The 18816-nt window shown below is 33.3% G+C and overlaps 1 protein-coding gene across 1 annotated transcript in view; it reads right to left on the bottom strand.

The window, feature by feature from the left end:
- Positions 1 to 18816, bottom strand: part of LOC108684629 (nuclear hormone receptor FTZ-F1) — a 29578-nt gene that overhangs the window by 9930 nt on the left and 832 nt on the right. The window contains exon 2 of the mRNA XM_018189050.1: positions 18315 to 18812. Within this exon, the coding sequence (XP_018044539.1) occupies positions 18315 to 18812 (498 nt within the window). The remainder of the gene's footprint in view (positions 1 to 18314; positions 18813 to 18816) is intronic.

The raw sequence follows: 18816 nt of genomic DNA, 5'->3' as shown, positions 1-18816 counted from the left end.
ACACACACACACACACACACACACACACACACACACACACACACACACACACACACACACACATATATATAAAAAATAAAGTTTAAAAACGTACTTTAATATAACATGAATTTATATACATTACATTTATAGCAATTGTAACAAATCTTTATTAAAACTCTAGATGTGACATATTTTATCTAATCTTATTTAGAAGAAAATTACTAACATTTCTTTGTATTAGCTTTGTATTCTCTTAATTATTGCTTCATTATTAATTTCGCAAAGCTAAAGTAGTACAACACATGAGCTTAAGTAGCTCATGTTGGCGAAATTAAGCAACTTATAATTAATAAAACAAACTATTGCAAAGCATTAACAAATCATAACAATGAAACAAAATTATCGAAATTGCAATCGTTACAATATTAACATTAGCGATTGTTATATTGGTATTACAATGTTCTTTCATACTGTTTATGCTCGAATGTTTACACACTTTCGAAATAACCCAATTCGCAGATCGTATTGGCAAAGCAATGTGCCTCGCACGCGTGGCTTAGCACGCGGATCACGCTAGCGCACGTGCGTGCAACGTTGTCTTGTTTCCCTTTCAACCTTCTGAAACGTTCTCACTTTCAGACACGACAGCCATCATAGCCATTGTGTCCCAAAGAAATATTGCATTTGCACTTTGCCTCATCTTGGATCAAAAATAAAGTGCTACAAATCACAATTATCTCGTAAAATGTTGTACTTGATTTACATACATTTACAATTTATATACATTTTTAGAGATTCCGTTTTGTCATTTCTATTATTTTAGATTAGTAAATCCTAGAATCGTAAATCCTAGATCGTAGAATTGTAGAAACTTGTAAATTATTAATAAAAACAAAGGAATTTTAATGTTCACAAAAATTCGAACGCTTCCCACATATAATAATTCAAAACAGCAATCAGTTACAAATCGATATAGTAGAAAGTATCAAAAATATATTGCATCAATTGAATAGTGCACTTCGTTGCACCAGAGATATGCAAACTAGCAAGCATTATGCGGGCGTAAAATGAAAAAGAGAGATAAACAAACCAGACAAATACATTTTAAAAGTATTATCTCCTTTAACGAATTCCAGGAAATTTTCTTCATACAATCACAAACAAAATAAATGAAATTTTAATTATTCCAATTAGCATTTTCCTATTATTTTATGCAAGAATTTTAATTTTCAACATAAAGGTAGAGAGCGCCAAGGATCGGTCAAAGTTAGATGTTTCGAATAATATAATATTTTTGGTTTATGAATGTAATTTATCTCAGATGTGATTATACGCCGAAACGTTCGGACATTTAAACACAATCAATCTGTTAATAATTTTAATTTTAATTTTAATTCTACGTCTTTCTAAGCACTGCTCGAAGGGTTAAAAGTGCGATATAATGTACGGGAATCAATGGTGATTCCCGGTGGCCATCGAGTGGGTGGTAACGATTCGCGTGGGCGGCGGACCTTAACGTACAGATATGCGATGCGATTCGATCGGTCGCGATCGCAGCGAATATGCATGGCCAAACCATGACACTGATGGAATTTACATTCCAACTGCCGGTCATGGGGAGGCGAACGAGAATTGTTATCGCGATCAATGCCGCGTTTCTCCGCATCGCATTCGGGTATCACGAATCCGGAAGTTTCACACGATTGTGCGTGACTTATCATCTCTATTTCGTCTTCCTTTTCTTTTTGCGTGCCGAATTTATCGTGCCTGATAAATTTTCGCAATTCTGCGAAGCGAGAAGAAAATCGTCCGGCCCAAAATTTGTGCCTTGATTTATCCTATAACTTGTGACCATAAAACACGCACACCTTCTCTATAAATCATATAACATCAAATGATTAGTTTGTTCGACGAAAGGGTTTATGAGATTACATGTAAAATATGAGCGATAAGTAAAATTCCATAAATTTTAATTCATTTGAGTAGATTTTTATTTACCGCATAAATACTGGGATAATTAACCTAAATAATAACAAAATGATCACCATTAAATCTATATATACACTCGCTAGAGATATTTTATATTTAAACATAAGTAATTGTAATTTATTGTAATTAATAAAATTACAATCAAATTTTTTTCAATTTCTTTAAAGAAAAGTCTCTGTAAAAATACTTTGAAAATCTTGATTAATCATATATCCTAAGAAAAATACCACTAAGAAAAATATATTAAATTTTAATGAATATTTATTTGAATATTAAATATCTACAGTAAATAGATAGATTAATCAATAAAAAAACTTATAATAAATAGATATTTATTAAATAAAAAGAAATGATAGTTAAATTAATGATTCTTGTATCAAATCAATACATTTATATTTAATAAATATTTAATTGGCACTATTCAAATGAATAATTTATTAAAATATAATATATTTTATTTCGGTGTATTTAATTATTGTAAACCTACTATATTTCATTTCTTGTAGAATTATTCAAAGTTTTACATGCATGTTTACCTAGATCGAACACTAATTGAATACTAAAATATTTACATGCATTTATTACGAATGTTTAACATTTAGGAAGATTCAATAAAAAAATTATGTGATGTGTGCGCAATATATAATCTCTACGTGATTATATTAAAATTATCAATTATATTATCATTTTTTTTTCGGATTATCATTTATATTAATTTTTTTTACAAGAGAATAAGTTCGAAAATGTAAAAAAGTCTGAGTTTAATGACCGATTTAAAATTGAGACATAACAAATTCGATAAAAAAAAAGAAGCTTAATTCACTAATCATCAAAGTTAATAAATATGCGCAAAGAAGACGCATTTCTCTCGATCGCATTGATTCTCGATCATTAGAGAAACGGCGCACGCGATTCTCGCAGTCCGTTTATTACGCAACTTCGCAGCGCACGCCTACCGGAAAAGTTTCATTTTCGCAGAATTACTGGCCAGTTAGTCGAATCTCCTCTCTTGTTTTTGCTTAAAAAATTCATGAATTTAGGTTCTATAAAAAAATCTAAATAGTTTATTGATTATCTTTAATAGAAATTACGATTGAACTTTTCTTATTCATAAAAAGAGAAAAATAAAAATGATATCATGTAAGCTACAGCAAGAGACAAAGAGCAATAAACAATACAAATCACTTTATTCTTATTAGCGCAAAAAAATAACGCAAAAAATATTTAAAGTTGATTTCAAATAGTAACATTAAGTAACAAACAAAATTATATTTTTGTAGAAGCAGACTTTAATCGAAATTAAGAATAGTAATTCCTCGGCTGTGATGCTCGGTCTTGATTTTCTTAAAGATGGCGGATAATCGAATCCACGTATCTCGATGGTAGGATAGATTTTTAAACTGGAGCGCAATAATGCTTAGTAAAACAATATCTTGTTATGGGTATACGCTCTATTGGCTTCATCTCTCGCTCTATTTACGTACACATAACAGATAACATCGGTGACAGAGTATCGCGGACCTATTTATGTCGTCCATTCAAGTATTCGTAGGTCGTTTGCGTCAAACGACTTGATTCGAGAGTGCGGCCGGTGCGCGATGGCTCGAACCTCCCGAAGAATGCGTTCTATATCCGGTTTGCGTCTAGATTCGCATTAATAAACAGTTTAGCACGCCGAACCCAGGATGAGAGGGTACAATGCTCGCGCGCGCGCACATCGAAAAGAAAGGGAAACCTACTCGGCGAATCTGGTCCACGGGTCCGGCGTGTGACGTCAGATTCTCCCCATAAAAATTAACGAGATACCACGTGACTGCGCTCGCCCACGGTCGGGCCAATCGCGGGACTCGGGATCCCTCCGAGTGACACGGCGACATACTCGGTTACGACGCGACGCGACATTAAGCCTGTTCTTTTTAGCTGAACTTCTTGCATGGTTCATCCTTTCTTTTTTTTTTTCTCTAATATGGAGAGAAAAGGAGGAAAGAGATAAACCACAAGAAGTTTAGAAGCTAAAAAGACCAGATCCATCAGCGAAGTCATCCTATGCGAGTGTCGCGAAAAGCACGAAAAAAAAAAAACCAAGAATCATACTCAGGAAAAGATTCGTCGGAAATACTTTGCTCGTCATGCGGACAAAGAAAACAGCCGCTTGCATTGGGCGAGTGAGTAAATACGTTTACCGATATTTAGGATCTAAAAAGTTCTTTTATATCGTTATCGAGAGTAATCAATAAATCAATAGTGCAAAAGAATTCTTATACGTCAGAGCATGTTTGTATACTAATTTTATGACTGAAAAACACGAGAGGATATCGATATGTGAAAATTGAGATGATCCAACACTTGAAAAAAGAAATTGTTCGTTTGACTAAATTAATGGTAGTTCATCCTTATTTATTGTGTTGGAGAATGTATGGGTGATGTGAATGCATTTAATTCAATACAATATGTTTAACTGAAATACGTATATACATTTTTTAATGAAAGAAATAAAGACGAACTAAATTAATTTAGTTAACTAAGCAATTTTTTTCTCTGTATAATGTGATTTGATATATTTGGCCTTATTATTATGCTAATAAATAGCAAATTGGACGTACTAATTTGGTGTGTAAAGCTGTTGTCCATCGATCCATTCTAAATACAAAAGTAAATTGTATAAACTTTTTAAAATTACAAAATACATATTTTATCAAACAAATATAATAAAGATAATGAATTAAAGATAATATCGAGATTTAATTAGTTTTTGTACACTGAAAAATTTATTAAATTTATTAAATAATATAATATATTATAGGATCATATATTTTTTTAATAACACAACAATAAAAATCAATGTCTTAAACGGTCTAGCTGGTTCTTAAATGCTTGTATGATTCTGTGAATTTATGTACTACGTATGTAGTTCTTTGAAATGCGCGTCGAAGTGAATAAATTTAAATAAATATTTATTTATAAATAGTACTAACTAAACGTTTACTTACAATAAATAAACATTTATTCAATAAAAAAATTATTAATGGTTAAATTAAATTAATGGTTCTTGTATCAAATAAAAATGTACCTATATGTATATATTTTTAACAATTATTGAGTTGGTATTATTCAAACAAATATTTATTAGAATTTATTCAATTTTTCCATGAATTTCTATTAAACAAATATCTTTATATTAATTCGTGTAACGGCTCTAACATGCACCGGTGCGGATGTAAGATAATGTAAGTTAATTTAATCCAATCAAATTTGCTAAAAGTTTAGATGAAGGAGAGAAAAGAATAAACGAGATTATTTAGATTGTAATCTGTATATTTGTACAGTATTGTCGCTTAAGAAAGAAATGTAGGCACTGCAAAGTTCAGAGTGTGATGCGGAGGCGTGAAATCGAGTGAACTCGGCGCAGTCGAACAGAAATTCGAAACGCGGCCGCGACGCAAACGCGATAACGCATGCGCGCACCTGTCCCCCGGACATCAGGCATTTCAATTAACGACACGCTTATACGCGACCGGCTATTATCGCGACGAAATAATACTTACGTAATAGGTCCGCCCCACTCTCCCGTCCACAGTGCGTTTCGCAGAATGCGAATTCGCAGCGGTCGCGCGTGCATGAGCGCCCGCGCAAATCGAGAAAGAAGTAAAAGCTTCGAAGAAAAGAAGACGATGAGACTTCGCTCAACGAGGGGATTACACAATCCCCCGCCTCAACCTAACCTTTCTCTCCCACCAGCTTAGCGCGAGCCTGCACTGAGGTAGGAGTTAAACGAGCGGGCGGACTGCGGAGGGACGAAACGGATAGATAGACGGACGGACACGAATGGGTACACAAGCACCGTCTTGTCTTGCAACATAATACAATAATTATGAAATTCGTGAGTTTCTAAACGATCATCGCGCATGCCGTGGACTCCGTGATTTCCGTTTATCCTGGCGGCGCACCGGTTTCTCAGGAATTGTATAGGACCGGATACGAACGAACCAGAAACGACGGTCAATTTTTTATGTGCAAAATTCATGCCTCCAACGCGAATTTGCGAAATCTGTCCTACTTTTTTTTTTTATGACAATCTAATATTTCTGGTACGTGATTAAAGAGACGCACGCGCTCGGCGCGCGCTTCGCGTCCTAGTTTTTTCCCTACTGTCCTAGTCGCACGCGAAAGGATTGCGCCACCTTCATTACTCTATGACTCTCGCTGAGTCTACTATGATCGTTGCTGAACTGCGATCCGAATCGCCAAATCAAATTGCGTTCTTGCGTCGTCTATCCTACAATCAATACAATCTCTAATCAAATCATCTAATTTTTGATGATGTCCACCATTTCGTCCACGTGATAGATACAAAAAAATGTAACAAAAAAAAGTACAAAGGTATAATATTAGCTCTTGACATCATTTCGGTTTTTTTCTACAATCATTTTCCACTGATAACAATCAAAAGTAAGTTTAATAAAATGAAGAACGATCGAGCAGGAATAGACATAAAAAGTTTCTCTATTCAATGTTTGACATTCAAAGAATTAATCTTTCGATTATTGTCAACACACTTTGTCTGCATATGATAAATTGAAAACTGCACTTATAAAGACAATGTGTAATAGAGACATATTAAAAATATTTCTTCTTATTGAAAGATGAGACTAAAAAGAAAATATTAAAAGAAAAATAATTTAATTTAAAAACATTTTACATTCCTCATAAGGAATGCATTTCAAAATTTTCTTCAGTCAGAAAATCTTGAAAGGAATTTTCTTCTCTTAGAGTCTTTAAATTTCTGGTAGTAATGTATAATTCAATTATTACGAATGACAATTAAAAGTAAGAATGTAATGTACGAGAATCGAAGATGCTCAATCATCCAGGTGAAAAGCACAAGTGACTATATTTAAAAGTATATATATTTCCGTAGAAGAAGCTAAATCTTCTGACTAGGAGTTCAAGCTCACGTTCGACAAATTAAAAAAGTAACCGCTCGCGAAATACTCGCGTACAATCACGTCATTGTTGAGGCGACCTTGAACGTGAATGGTTGTACGGCCTTGAACACAGAAATGTAGAAGATACTCGCAGTTCGGTGATGAAAAAGAACCGTTTTTGTATTCTCCAAACTGGTTTCGATGCGCCGCGAGCGAGCGACCGATCGTTCTGTTGCGAGGTGTGAGGTGCGAGATTCGCGCGGTTATAAATAAAAGGCCGGTGCACCTATGTGCGGATTCCATCTGATGCGAAATTAGCGGCGACGACAACGACAACGCTTTTCCTTCCAGGCGCTCGTCACGAATAAGCGCATTGTAATGACGAGGCAAGACACGAGCTCGTTTCTTTAACCCTCCGTACTTATTAACATTCATCAAGACCGGACCGCTTTCAAAATGCCTTGTATTTGTGAAACGCGATACCTCCGTGACAAAAAAAATTAACAGAGCGTGCGTAATTTTGTCCAAGCGCTTTAGATCCCCAATTTTATTGGTAGATGAAAAATTCTATAAATAGGTAGAATTTTAACAGAAATTTTGTCTCTACGTAGAAGAAGAGAAACACGATGTATAAACTAAGAATTTTGAAACTTTGTGATTAAAAAAAATAATAATTCTTCCAAACCACCCAAGACGTTTTTCAAAATGCCTGTATAAAAGCGACAAAGTGAAACAAATTTTCACTATTTTGAAATAATTGAAGAAAGAATATCCTAATAAAAGATGTCCTTGTTTACGAAACAGGGTTTCAATTGTAAAGTTCGAATAATGGATGGCCAGAGATTTATAATCCGGAAATAGTATTATTTCACAATCAAGCACAAAAGTCAAATCCTGACACTTTTTCACCTTTCATAGATCTGCCTTTATCAGGTCAATTTGTAAAAAAGAAAAAACGTTTAGCAAGTACTTTTTAAATATTCACTAATACTTTATTTTCTTTAAAAGAACATTCATCATTTCTAATTTTTCCGCGTCAGAGAGAGAAAATATATTTCGGCAGTCTGATAGAAATTATCGAATTCAGTTGAAAGGCTTTCATCCGTAAATATTAGCAAGAATGGGGAACGCGAGGTGAGTGATTATGAGCCTAAATTTTAATAAGAACGCTGACAAGATAAATATTTTTGTTTATAGTACGTAAAAACAAAATCCGAATGGAGTCTTCCTTTTTTCTAGAAATTGAAGCTAATATATCAAAAAAGAATGGTTTGGTACATTGTGACACCTTAACCCCAAATATCAATTATTATTTATTATTGTAATATTTATTTCTGACAAGAGTTTACCGATGTTTTACAAAAAAATATTGAGAACACTTTGAAATACCTAGAGTCTCAAGTTATAAGGAATATTTATATACATTTTTGACAATCATGTTAGATTTATAAAATAGAAGAAAATAATTTTGTTTCGTTATTTCTATGTAGGTTAAATTTGAAAACGAATATGTCCTCAACAAAGATATTGCATCAAGATATGATAACAATTTTGAAATATTTTCATCGTAATTTAAACTTTATTACAGACTAGGAAACTTTACATACTGAGAGAAAAATATCAAAATATTGCGAAAAAAATTTTACGATTTCTTTTATTAGTTTTGAAAAAAATTTAATCGTAATGATGAAATATTTCTCATTCTGTGAAACATATCTCATATCATTAATTATAAAAAAATAGATGGCTTACTTGTAAGAAATAAAATTTTATTTCGCTGTATTTAAATAAAGATTTACTTCAGCGAAATATATTTCTGAAATTAACTTTTTTAAGTATCTTTTTCTTAATGCAATTTCAATTTCAAAACTGAAATGTTAGCATAAAACAACAACATCCAAATTATTTAATGTGTTTGTTCTAGAAAGAACTTGCCGTGTTTCATTAAAATTTAGGAGGTACCGTGTTGCAAGCATCTTTATAAATGTAACACTTTCGATTCAGATCCGCAGGGACGATCCAGCATTTGGACTTTGCGAACATACATACATGTAGTGAATAGAAGTCTTGAATCGATAAAATATCTCAAAAACAAAACATTTGTGGAAAAAATAGTTCAAACAGAAGTTGTAGAATTTAAAAAATCTATTTACTGATTACATCTAGTTGACCTTGGATAAGGTCGCCAAGGTCAGGTCAAGGTCATATCGATTTTTTTAAACTACATCCTATTTTTTATTTCATAATCTAATAGCTGATGTCAAGAGCTTTTCAAAATACTATAATAAAGTTCATTTTCATTAAGTCACTTTCTGAGTTATGAAGCTTGAAGGTTACAATAGGTATCATAGGCATTAGTATTAGAGAGAGATGTTACGACCGACGGCTAAAACCTCTTGAATGTTCTTCAGGATCATGCTCTAACATTTGTTAAGATCAAGATCATTGGAGAGTGTTCCTCATATTTCAATTTTACACTAAAAATTCATTTTTAAAAATGAAAGTAAGAGGAACAATCTCGAATATTCTTAATCCTAAATTCAAGAGATTTTAATTGTCAATCGGATACCTTGGATAACGCCGGTGATATCACCTTCAAGCCTCATAATTCGAAAAATTAATTAATAAAAAAAACATCTTGTTATAGTTTCTATTTCTTTTCTTTTTCTAAAAAATTACAAGATTATGCAATGAACAAAGAGGATTTTCGTAAAAAAAAAAATCTTACTTTAACAACCATCCAAGATCAAAAGAAGCGAGCAGTAAATAGATCTTTTTAAAATCTACAACTTTCATTTGAATCATTTTTTCCAAAAATGCTTTATTTTCGAGATTTTACCGGTTCAGTTTTTTATTCACTCTGATGTATATACAGGGTATATTTTAAATAATGCCCACTAATGATACAGTGCTATTCTTAATAAAAAAAACTGAATTTATCATGCAATTTTCGCAATAATTAACGAGATATTAATTTCTAAAGATTACTGAATAAATAAATAAAACTCGATGTATTAGGTGAGAAAAAGAGCGTGGCGTTTTTCCCATTAGATGGCATTAAAAAACCGCTATGAACTTTTTCTATCTAATATAAGACAATTATAAGATATCTTTCAGTGTTTTTTGTAAAATATTTTGAAGTTGTTTCTTAAAAAACTCTTTAAAAGTATCTTAAAGTTATCTTATACATCGATTTTAGACATGTTATTCATTGGGTTACTAAAAAAAAAATATTGCGAAAATTGCAAAATAGTAGAGAACTTTTCCATTCAGTTTTTTTATTAGAGCTATATGAATGGGAGTTTAAGATACATCCTCTCTGTGTGTGTGTGTGTGTGTGTGTGTGTGTGTGTGTGTGTGTGTGTGTGTGTGTGTGTGTGTGTGTGTGTGTATTTTCGTGCAATGTAATGAACCGATTAAGAAAAGTTGAAGTATATAATATGAAAACAATAGTAAAAGTAAAAACGTAACACTTGTTGCAACGAAGGATATGTTAAACTAACTATGTACATAACAGTTAAAGCGTACTTTTCTCGAAATTGAGAAGAAAGGAAACTTATTGTATATTCAAAATCTAATCAAACGTCTCTCTCAATACTACATTTAAATTCTTTTTTTGTATTGAGAGTCGGCACAAGGTTAAAAAGTTCCCATGGACACACGTCGAGTCTAAGGAAGTTCGACCTCCTCGTCTTCTATATATAGACACGTTAGTACGAACCGGGGAATAAAATTGTTGCCACCGAGCGAAATCGCAACATGTTCCCGGCCATGTCCCGACATGCACGTGCATTCGTAGTTGCCGACTACGACGGGGTTCTCTTTACACGCGACAGCCAATCGTAAACAAAGAGAGTCTACATTCGTGCTCGAGGGGCTCTCATTCTAGCGCGGTGTGTAGATAACGCAATAACTCTTCGCAATAACATTTGTCGCAAGAGATGAACTCGGTGACTGAGATTCGAGAAGAAAATTTTTTTGCTGAATCGCTAACGGCAATTAGTTTTTTCGTCCTTTATCGATCCAAGATAAATGTATTACATGTAACGCACATTTTAAACATATATACATATACATATATGCTTATTATGTTGCTAAAGAATTAACGAGTTTTACTCTAACGTGTTGCACACGTCATACGGATACCTACGGAAGGCGTTCTTGTGGCTGCAAACGACGGTCGTGAAATATTATCCCACTTTTAAGACTCCCTTCGACAAAAACGGCGTAATTTTTTGACGTGCATACTTGACTACGACACTTCTCTTCCGCATATCGACGTATATTCATAAACTTATTAGTTATTATCGTGTTAAATGAATCATTATACCGAAATTATTCCGATAATAAGAAAACTAGTAAATTGTAATGCTAAACATAGAGGATATCGGGACTGGTTGTCACAGTTTCTGATTAGTGACTTTTAAAAAAAAGTGCGGATGCTTGATTTTGAAATATTATATACGTTATAATATACCTACATCCTTTAGATATTAAAAAAAATATTATTCGTGAAGTCATCATATCGTAAAAATAAATTATTTAATTTTATGAAATTGCGAAATTGTGACTAATCCTGTTCTGGATTGATTGTCATTCATCCTAGGATTGGCAGTAGCATATTTGTTACAACACATAAAAAATACAATTTTTATTTTAATATCAGTTCTATATTTTGAGAAATGATAGTAATTATAGTATTAATACAAATAAAATAGTTATTTTAATCATAAAATATGTAATTTGTTTTTATACCATAGTTTCTATATGAAAAATGAAAAATTTATATATCTAGACAAAATATAATATATTTGTAAGTAAATTCTCTAAAAATGTGTTCTCTAAAGATATTAAAATTAATTATCACCTAATCTCGTCTCATTCAATCTACCCTACGTAGCCATTTTTAATAAAAGAGATTATATTCACAAACTTTGTCAGGATAATGATTAATTAATTGTAGCAAAGATCTTCTAAGACATGTCATTTTCTATGAATATAGAGATATCGCGATTAATAATGGCAAAGATTTATTAGATAACACAATAGGTGATAAGAAAAATTTACTTACCAACTTCATTTTCTTAAAAATCGTTATAAATAATATATACAATGCTTGTGGTGCAAATCATTTTACACGACAAATTAATATTATATCAGCAATCTATAATAAAAAAGAGAAATTTTTCTACCATATCCTGTTTGAGTTATAAGTATTTTGACAATCAACCCCGTCTCCCCTATCGTTGACAGAAACGATCGACGAAATTCATTATGAGAGAGAGAGAGAGAGAGAGAGAGAGAGAGAGAGAGAGAGAATTATTTTGAGTAATTGATCAAGGAAGAAACATGGGGACGACTTTACAATAATTTTATTCCTATTATTTCTGTCATTATCCTATTATCTTATGTCGTATTGTATCATTATAGATACTATATCATTATATATTCCGTTGAAATATTCGATAAATTGCAAAATCTCATTTTCCTAAAATTTAACGCTTCTTTGATTTGATGTTTTATCGCATAAAATATTGTATATACCTAACGTTAATGTAAAACAACACATTTCGCACAAGTCGCACTCGCTCTGTCAAAAGCGTAACTTTTTCTTTACGTCGTTGCTATTTGAATGTAATTTTGATAAGAAGAGCCTACGACCGCTTTGCCGCGTTAAGCTAAGTCTTATCATAATATTAGCTGTGCATACATACGTATACATGGGATATATTCGGTTCAATGAATTTTTTCATCGAAACACTAAGCATTATATTATAATAAATATCGTAATGTTCCTTTCGGATTTTCTTTTGTGTAATCAGCAAAAATTATTCGTCGATTTAGAAAAAAATCTAAAAAGTTTACGTTTTCAGATGCAAATCATAGAATTTGCAGCATGCGGATATCTATGTGAACTATCTAACAAAAAATAAAGCAGCATTGTTCATCAGTATAAAAATAGATAAGCTTATTTACTTAACCGTTGGGCAAATTGTTCGCACCTGCGAAACCTGAGCGTTGATATGCGCATATATAAGGCGGCGTTGCTTGTAAATTGCGCAAAACCGCGCTATGTTTCGCGACACGTTGAATATCGGGACCAAAGAATTTCATCCTTGCTATATTTATATATAAGAATATTCAACAAGAAAAAGCTGTAAATATATCACCAATTGTAAATCCGTCACATACAATTAAATATAATTTTCATGAAGATTAAAAATTCTATTATATCAAATTATCAAATTTAATTAAATATGGACAATTTTTTAATTTATTCCATTCTGAATAATGCAGAATAGAAATAGGAAGCATTTAACTTTTTTATCATTTATTGACTAAGAATTGCATATTTGATAATTTTATATTAATGCGCTGATAAATCTTTATTACTAGATTTTATTATTAGGTTTTTTTGCTAAGATATGATTACTTAGAAAAAATTCTGAGGTCATACGTTATCGAGCTAAATAATTTTCAAGAATATTAAATAAATTATTATCAATCAATTAATGGATAGATAATAACATAAATTATTATAAGTAACATTACAATTTATGAATATTTCTTTTAACGACCTCTGGAAATCACTTCACAAGCACCTCGTTTGACGGGCTTATTGCTAGTGAAATAGTTTTTAAATCGCTTTACAAAGCTCGAACGAGCCTTATATTCATGCATCGTTGAAAACGGCGAGTTTACCACGGATCTTTGACAGGTGTTATCGCGCGATTACCACAAGTGTACACGCCAGTTCTTTTCGCGCCTCGTCACATTTCTTTCTTTCGTATAAAGCGGCAGACAAATCGCCGAACGAATCAAGCCACGATTTCATTGTAAATTATACGAGAAAGTACGCTCGGGCATTATTCAAAATCGCGATGATTAATCCAAGAGCCGCTTTCGATGATGAGTAGGAATAATTTGTTAACGCCGAGGCAAACAACGCGAAAGTGAAGTGTGACGTGAAAACGTCATAGCTAGCGACAAAACGACGCAGAAGAAAAAGACAATAAAGACATTACTCTCTGCTCCTTATATTTTACAGCGGCGAAATGGCAGCGTCCAGCCATGATTACAACAAATATTATCACTTATGTTCCCATTTCCATCAATATAGATTGACTTTAATTTCAATTCAATCTTTTACTCTTCATCTTTTTCTAGCTCTTATAATCAGAGAAAAAAAAAAGTTAATTGAATCAAAATCAAAATTAAACATTAGTATTATAAAAACGAGCATGAATGATATACACTTCATGAATTATCGAATCCACAATTTTATCGATATACCTCCTACTGCTTCCCTCCATCCCCGATTTCTTTTTTGTTTTATAATTCAGCTTAATTACTTTTCATAGATAGGTGTTTTAGACCTTGCTGTTCTTATTTCTCCGCAAGCGCGGATTTTTCGTGCGATTTTCATCGGCACGAATTTTTTTTTTTCCTTTTCTTTTGTAAACTTAATAAAAGATGCAATGTAGATAGGTAAAAGAAACCCCACTTCCTTTCGTAAACACTCGCAAGCACTCTGGAAACTTTCCGCGTTAGGCAATCTCCCCCGTTTACCATCGTAGGAACGCGCCATGGAAAACGGTGTGCAAAGACGGCAATTGCAACAGATGCTGTTTCGAGATTCGCTTAATCGTTGGGCCTTGAGGGCCTAGACCCAGTTACTCGGATTGCATTAAATGCTACGACCAAACTCTGCTTCGCGGCATTTCTGTCTTGTCTCAATTCCATGTCTTGACGAAAGCGACGCAATCGCGAGCGGCAGAAAGCGCCGAAATTGGAGCATCGATCGGACTAGCCTGTTTATAACTCGATTCAATTTAATTTCATTACACGTATTGCGCGCATCGTGTGTGTATGTGTGTGTGTGTGTGTGTGTGTGTGTGTGTGTGTGTGTGTGTGTAACAGATTCTATATTAATAAATTAATCTTGAATTAAGATATAATTAGAAACAAAGCAATTATCAAGTAATTTTCGCGTCAGAGGTTACTATAAATTTAGTAACGAAGGGAAGTCTCAATAAAAATATTTCTTTTCGTGGAATAAATTATTACGGCATAATTTATATGTTCACTGAAGAGAAATTTTAATACACATTTTTTTTGTATATGTGCTAAGTAAATATAAAACTTACAGTAAATAAATATTTATTTTAAAAAAATTAAGTTAAATCAAATTAATAGTTTCTATATCAAAATAGAGTCCGATCGATTTTTAGGATTCAAAAATCAGGGTTTCGGTTTGATTTCGATTTTGGCCGAAATTGCAACGCGTCGATAAACGTTTAAAAAACAACTGTTTGATTTTCATTATTAATTCGTTGACGCTTTAGACAACTTGAATACAAAAAACTTTGATGTGATCCTAATAATAACTGTAATTTAATTTCTTGAAAAATTGAGGATGCAATATTATTATATTATTATAGTTAGATATTTTAATAAAATTTTGTTTTTTAAAGAGTACATAAATTTGTCATGATTTTTGAAAATCAATTCGTTTTCGGCCGAAATTGAGCGACAACTGAATATTTATTTTTAGTTTCGGTCGGACTCTACAAATAGATGTACATATTTAGTAAATATTTACTTGGAAATAAACAAACTTATTAAAATTTAATATTTTTTAGTGCAAGATACATATATCTAGCTACCGAAGTTGATAAAGTCTACTAATTAGAAACAAATTATAGACGCAAGAGTTATAATGGGGTCGAATGTAAGCATATAGATAATGGCGCGTAATTGTGTTACTAGTGCTGCGCCGTGACGTAATTTCGTTTGTCCAGCGTGTAGTAACGACCGTTTCTCCGCTCCAACTCGAATATCGCGAGGAAGAGGTGCGCGCGATCGATTCGCGGCTATAAGCGGTACGATGCCATCGCTTGCCGTCAAGCGCGCATTCCCGAGCTTTAAAACGGCGAAAGGGAGCACGCGGTGAGACTTGAGTTAATCGCTTCCACGGTATGTAATAAGGTTAAGTTCGTATGAGCGTAGTGCGAAAACGCCCGAGCGTTGCGCTGATGAGAACCGAGTCGACGACGACGATAACTGAACACGCGCGTAAACGGCTTTTGACGTGCGGTTAGTGGTACGAACGCACGCACGGAGATATTCGACAGGAGATAAAACATGATAATAACGCCGATGACACCGAACCGTTATTGGAGGAAAAACGTCGCTTTCGTTTGGTGAAAGTAAAACGAGAAATTATTAAAATAACATGACGCGCACGATACGATACATTATGCGCGATTACGTACTCGTGGAATTAGATATGCATAGATTCTTTTTATAACAATGAAAAAAATACGTTCGCGTGTCCAGTATAAAACTATTCGTATACAGAGGCATACAGGCGTGGATATGATGTATGAATACGTGTAGAGATATACATTTACATTTAACATTTTTTTCTAGAATGAAACATTCAGATTTTACAACAACTTTTAAGAGGTACGATTCAATAACATTTATCGAAGTGCATTTGGTTGCGCGTATTATTAGCTTGTTATCAGCCTTATATGTAAGGCACATTAATGTTACACTGTTATCAAATATCGCGATTCAGCCGATAACCTTCATCGTACAATTTATTGATTGGAATTAATTTTATCGCATTTTTTTAGATGTGAAGTATTCTATTTCACCGACTTTATAATAATTTTCATTCGATGCATTAGTGCACTAACCCTAGTTATACACCTTAGTTATACACATTTTTTTTTTACTCTTGATAGTACAGTTGATGTACACACTCAGATACCCGGGATTTCTTCCAAATTTATTATCGTAACTTTCCGTAAAAATGGGCATGTTTCAATTAATTTTTTTTTTTCAATCGATGGAAAATTGATTAAGGAATAAGTCCTTGTGTAAAAATCGATAGAATTAAAAAGCTTCGAGATGTACAGAAAATTCAAGGAAAAAGAAAAGTTGAGAAACACGAAAAATCGATTTAGCAAATTGGATTGAGGTTTCCGGGACCACAATGTGTAGCTAAAGTTAAAATCGATGTGCACTGATTTAATCTAAATGTAAAAGTAAAATGTAAATACTTTGAATTGTAAAATACATATTTTATGTAACAGTATATATAATAATAGAATGTATTGAGAATTTCACGAATTAACCGATTTCTAGATTTATATAAACGCACATCTTTACCTCAATTTGTGTTTTAATATTTATCAGTAAGCACTGAGTGTATCCAATCGAATTCAATTTAGATTTTCTTTAACTTTACATATGCACATAAAACAATGTTTTTACAGACAACCATTGATAAAATCCTCTCGCGAGGTATGATCTATATAACGAGTTACGAATTTATATTCGTTTCTTGATTTAATGAATTGGTTTAATTTTGAGAAACTTTTTGTTTACATCTAAATATATGTTGGCATTATACCAATTTTGCTTTAATTAACTACCGTTCGCTATTTTGCTTTATTTACCTGATAAGAGACGGAGATTTATTTTTACTTTATCACGCGATTTAATTTTATGTTGTATATTTATTCATTTTCCTTTTTATTGATTTTATTTTTATTTTTGATTTCTTACGCGATGATATAATTCCTTCCGCTTTCGACTGATTAAGACTCAATATAGTAGAAACATATGTTATTATTCTCTTTCAAGAATAAATTCATTATGTTGATGCATCTTTAAATGCTCGTTATTTGGCCCGAATATTTTTTTTTACTGCTTTCCAAGAATCTAGTTTTATTGATTAGATACGTAAATACTTTGGTAAACTTCTTTTGTTCAACATCTTTTTCTATTAAAAACACTACATAAAAAGATGTCGCAACTCGAAAAAAAATATGTTTTCTTTCTTTCGTGCTTTCTCGGAAGTCGTTTTTCAATGACACCACAATACAGAATTATCACAGACAATTTCTCAAATTATATATTGTGAATGGTATCGAATAACGTTTACCACTACATAAACAGCATATTAGCAACATAAAACGCTAAAAATGCGCAGATATGCTTCGCGTATCTGTTCTTGATGAAAGTACTTATACAAATGATTTTATTCAACTGCTTCTCGTTCGATCACTGTTGTTTGTTTCTCTCTGTCATTATAATCTCATTATAACATAATTGTCACATATTTTTAATATGGAAATTTCTTTTAATTTATTGAAAATTATCTCTTTATCAGTTCACATTTCCATACTGGAAAATAAATATATGCCAAGTAAAGGAACAAACAGTGAATGTAAACAAAATATTTGTTGACATTCTATTCCCTCACAGGCAGTGATAGAAAGAACGTCAGGGGAAGTTTTTAAAAACGAAATTACCTTCGAATTGTTCGAATTGTTTCGTTATTCGACCGTTCACTACTTGGGTAATAATCGGTAACAATCGTTCGATAAGTAGAAAAGGACTCACCTTCGAGCTTCATGCCGACTTCGAGGCACTTCTGAAAGCGGCAGTAGGGACACCGTTTCCGCTGCGTCTTGTCGATATGACAGGACCTCTCAGCGACGCACGTGTAGACCTTCTTATTCTGGACGGTGCGCTTGAAGAATCCTTTACAGGACTCACAGGTGAGTAAACCGTAATGATAACCGGACACCTTGTCGCCGCACACGGGACACAGCTCCTCGATGATGATATCCTTAGTATCCGGGAAATCGGACGGGCAAGGTATCGAGCCGGTGACGATGCCGACCTGGCCCAGGCCAGGATGGCACAAAGTACCGCCGCCGGTCGGAACCGCACCGGCGGCGACGTTGCCACTTCCCGTGGCGGTGGCCGGTCCTCCACCGCTGACCGTGGCGTTAGCCGCGCCTGGACCACCACCTCCGGCAGTACCACCGCCGTTGCCACCGCCGCCGTTGCCGCCGCCACCGCTGCTGCTGGTGTAACTACCTCCTCCTCCTCCTCCTCC

This window comes from Atta colombica, unplaced genomic scaffold, assembly GCF_001594045.1.
Source record: "Atta colombica isolate Treedump-2 unplaced genomic scaffold, Acol1.0 scaffold137, whole genome shotgun sequence".
Taxonomy (NCBI): domain Eukaryota; kingdom Metazoa; phylum Arthropoda; class Insecta; order Hymenoptera; family Formicidae; genus Atta; species Atta colombica.
The sequence above is the reverse complement of the archived record's forward strand: the minus strand, read 5'-3'. Positions and strand labels throughout refer to the sequence as shown.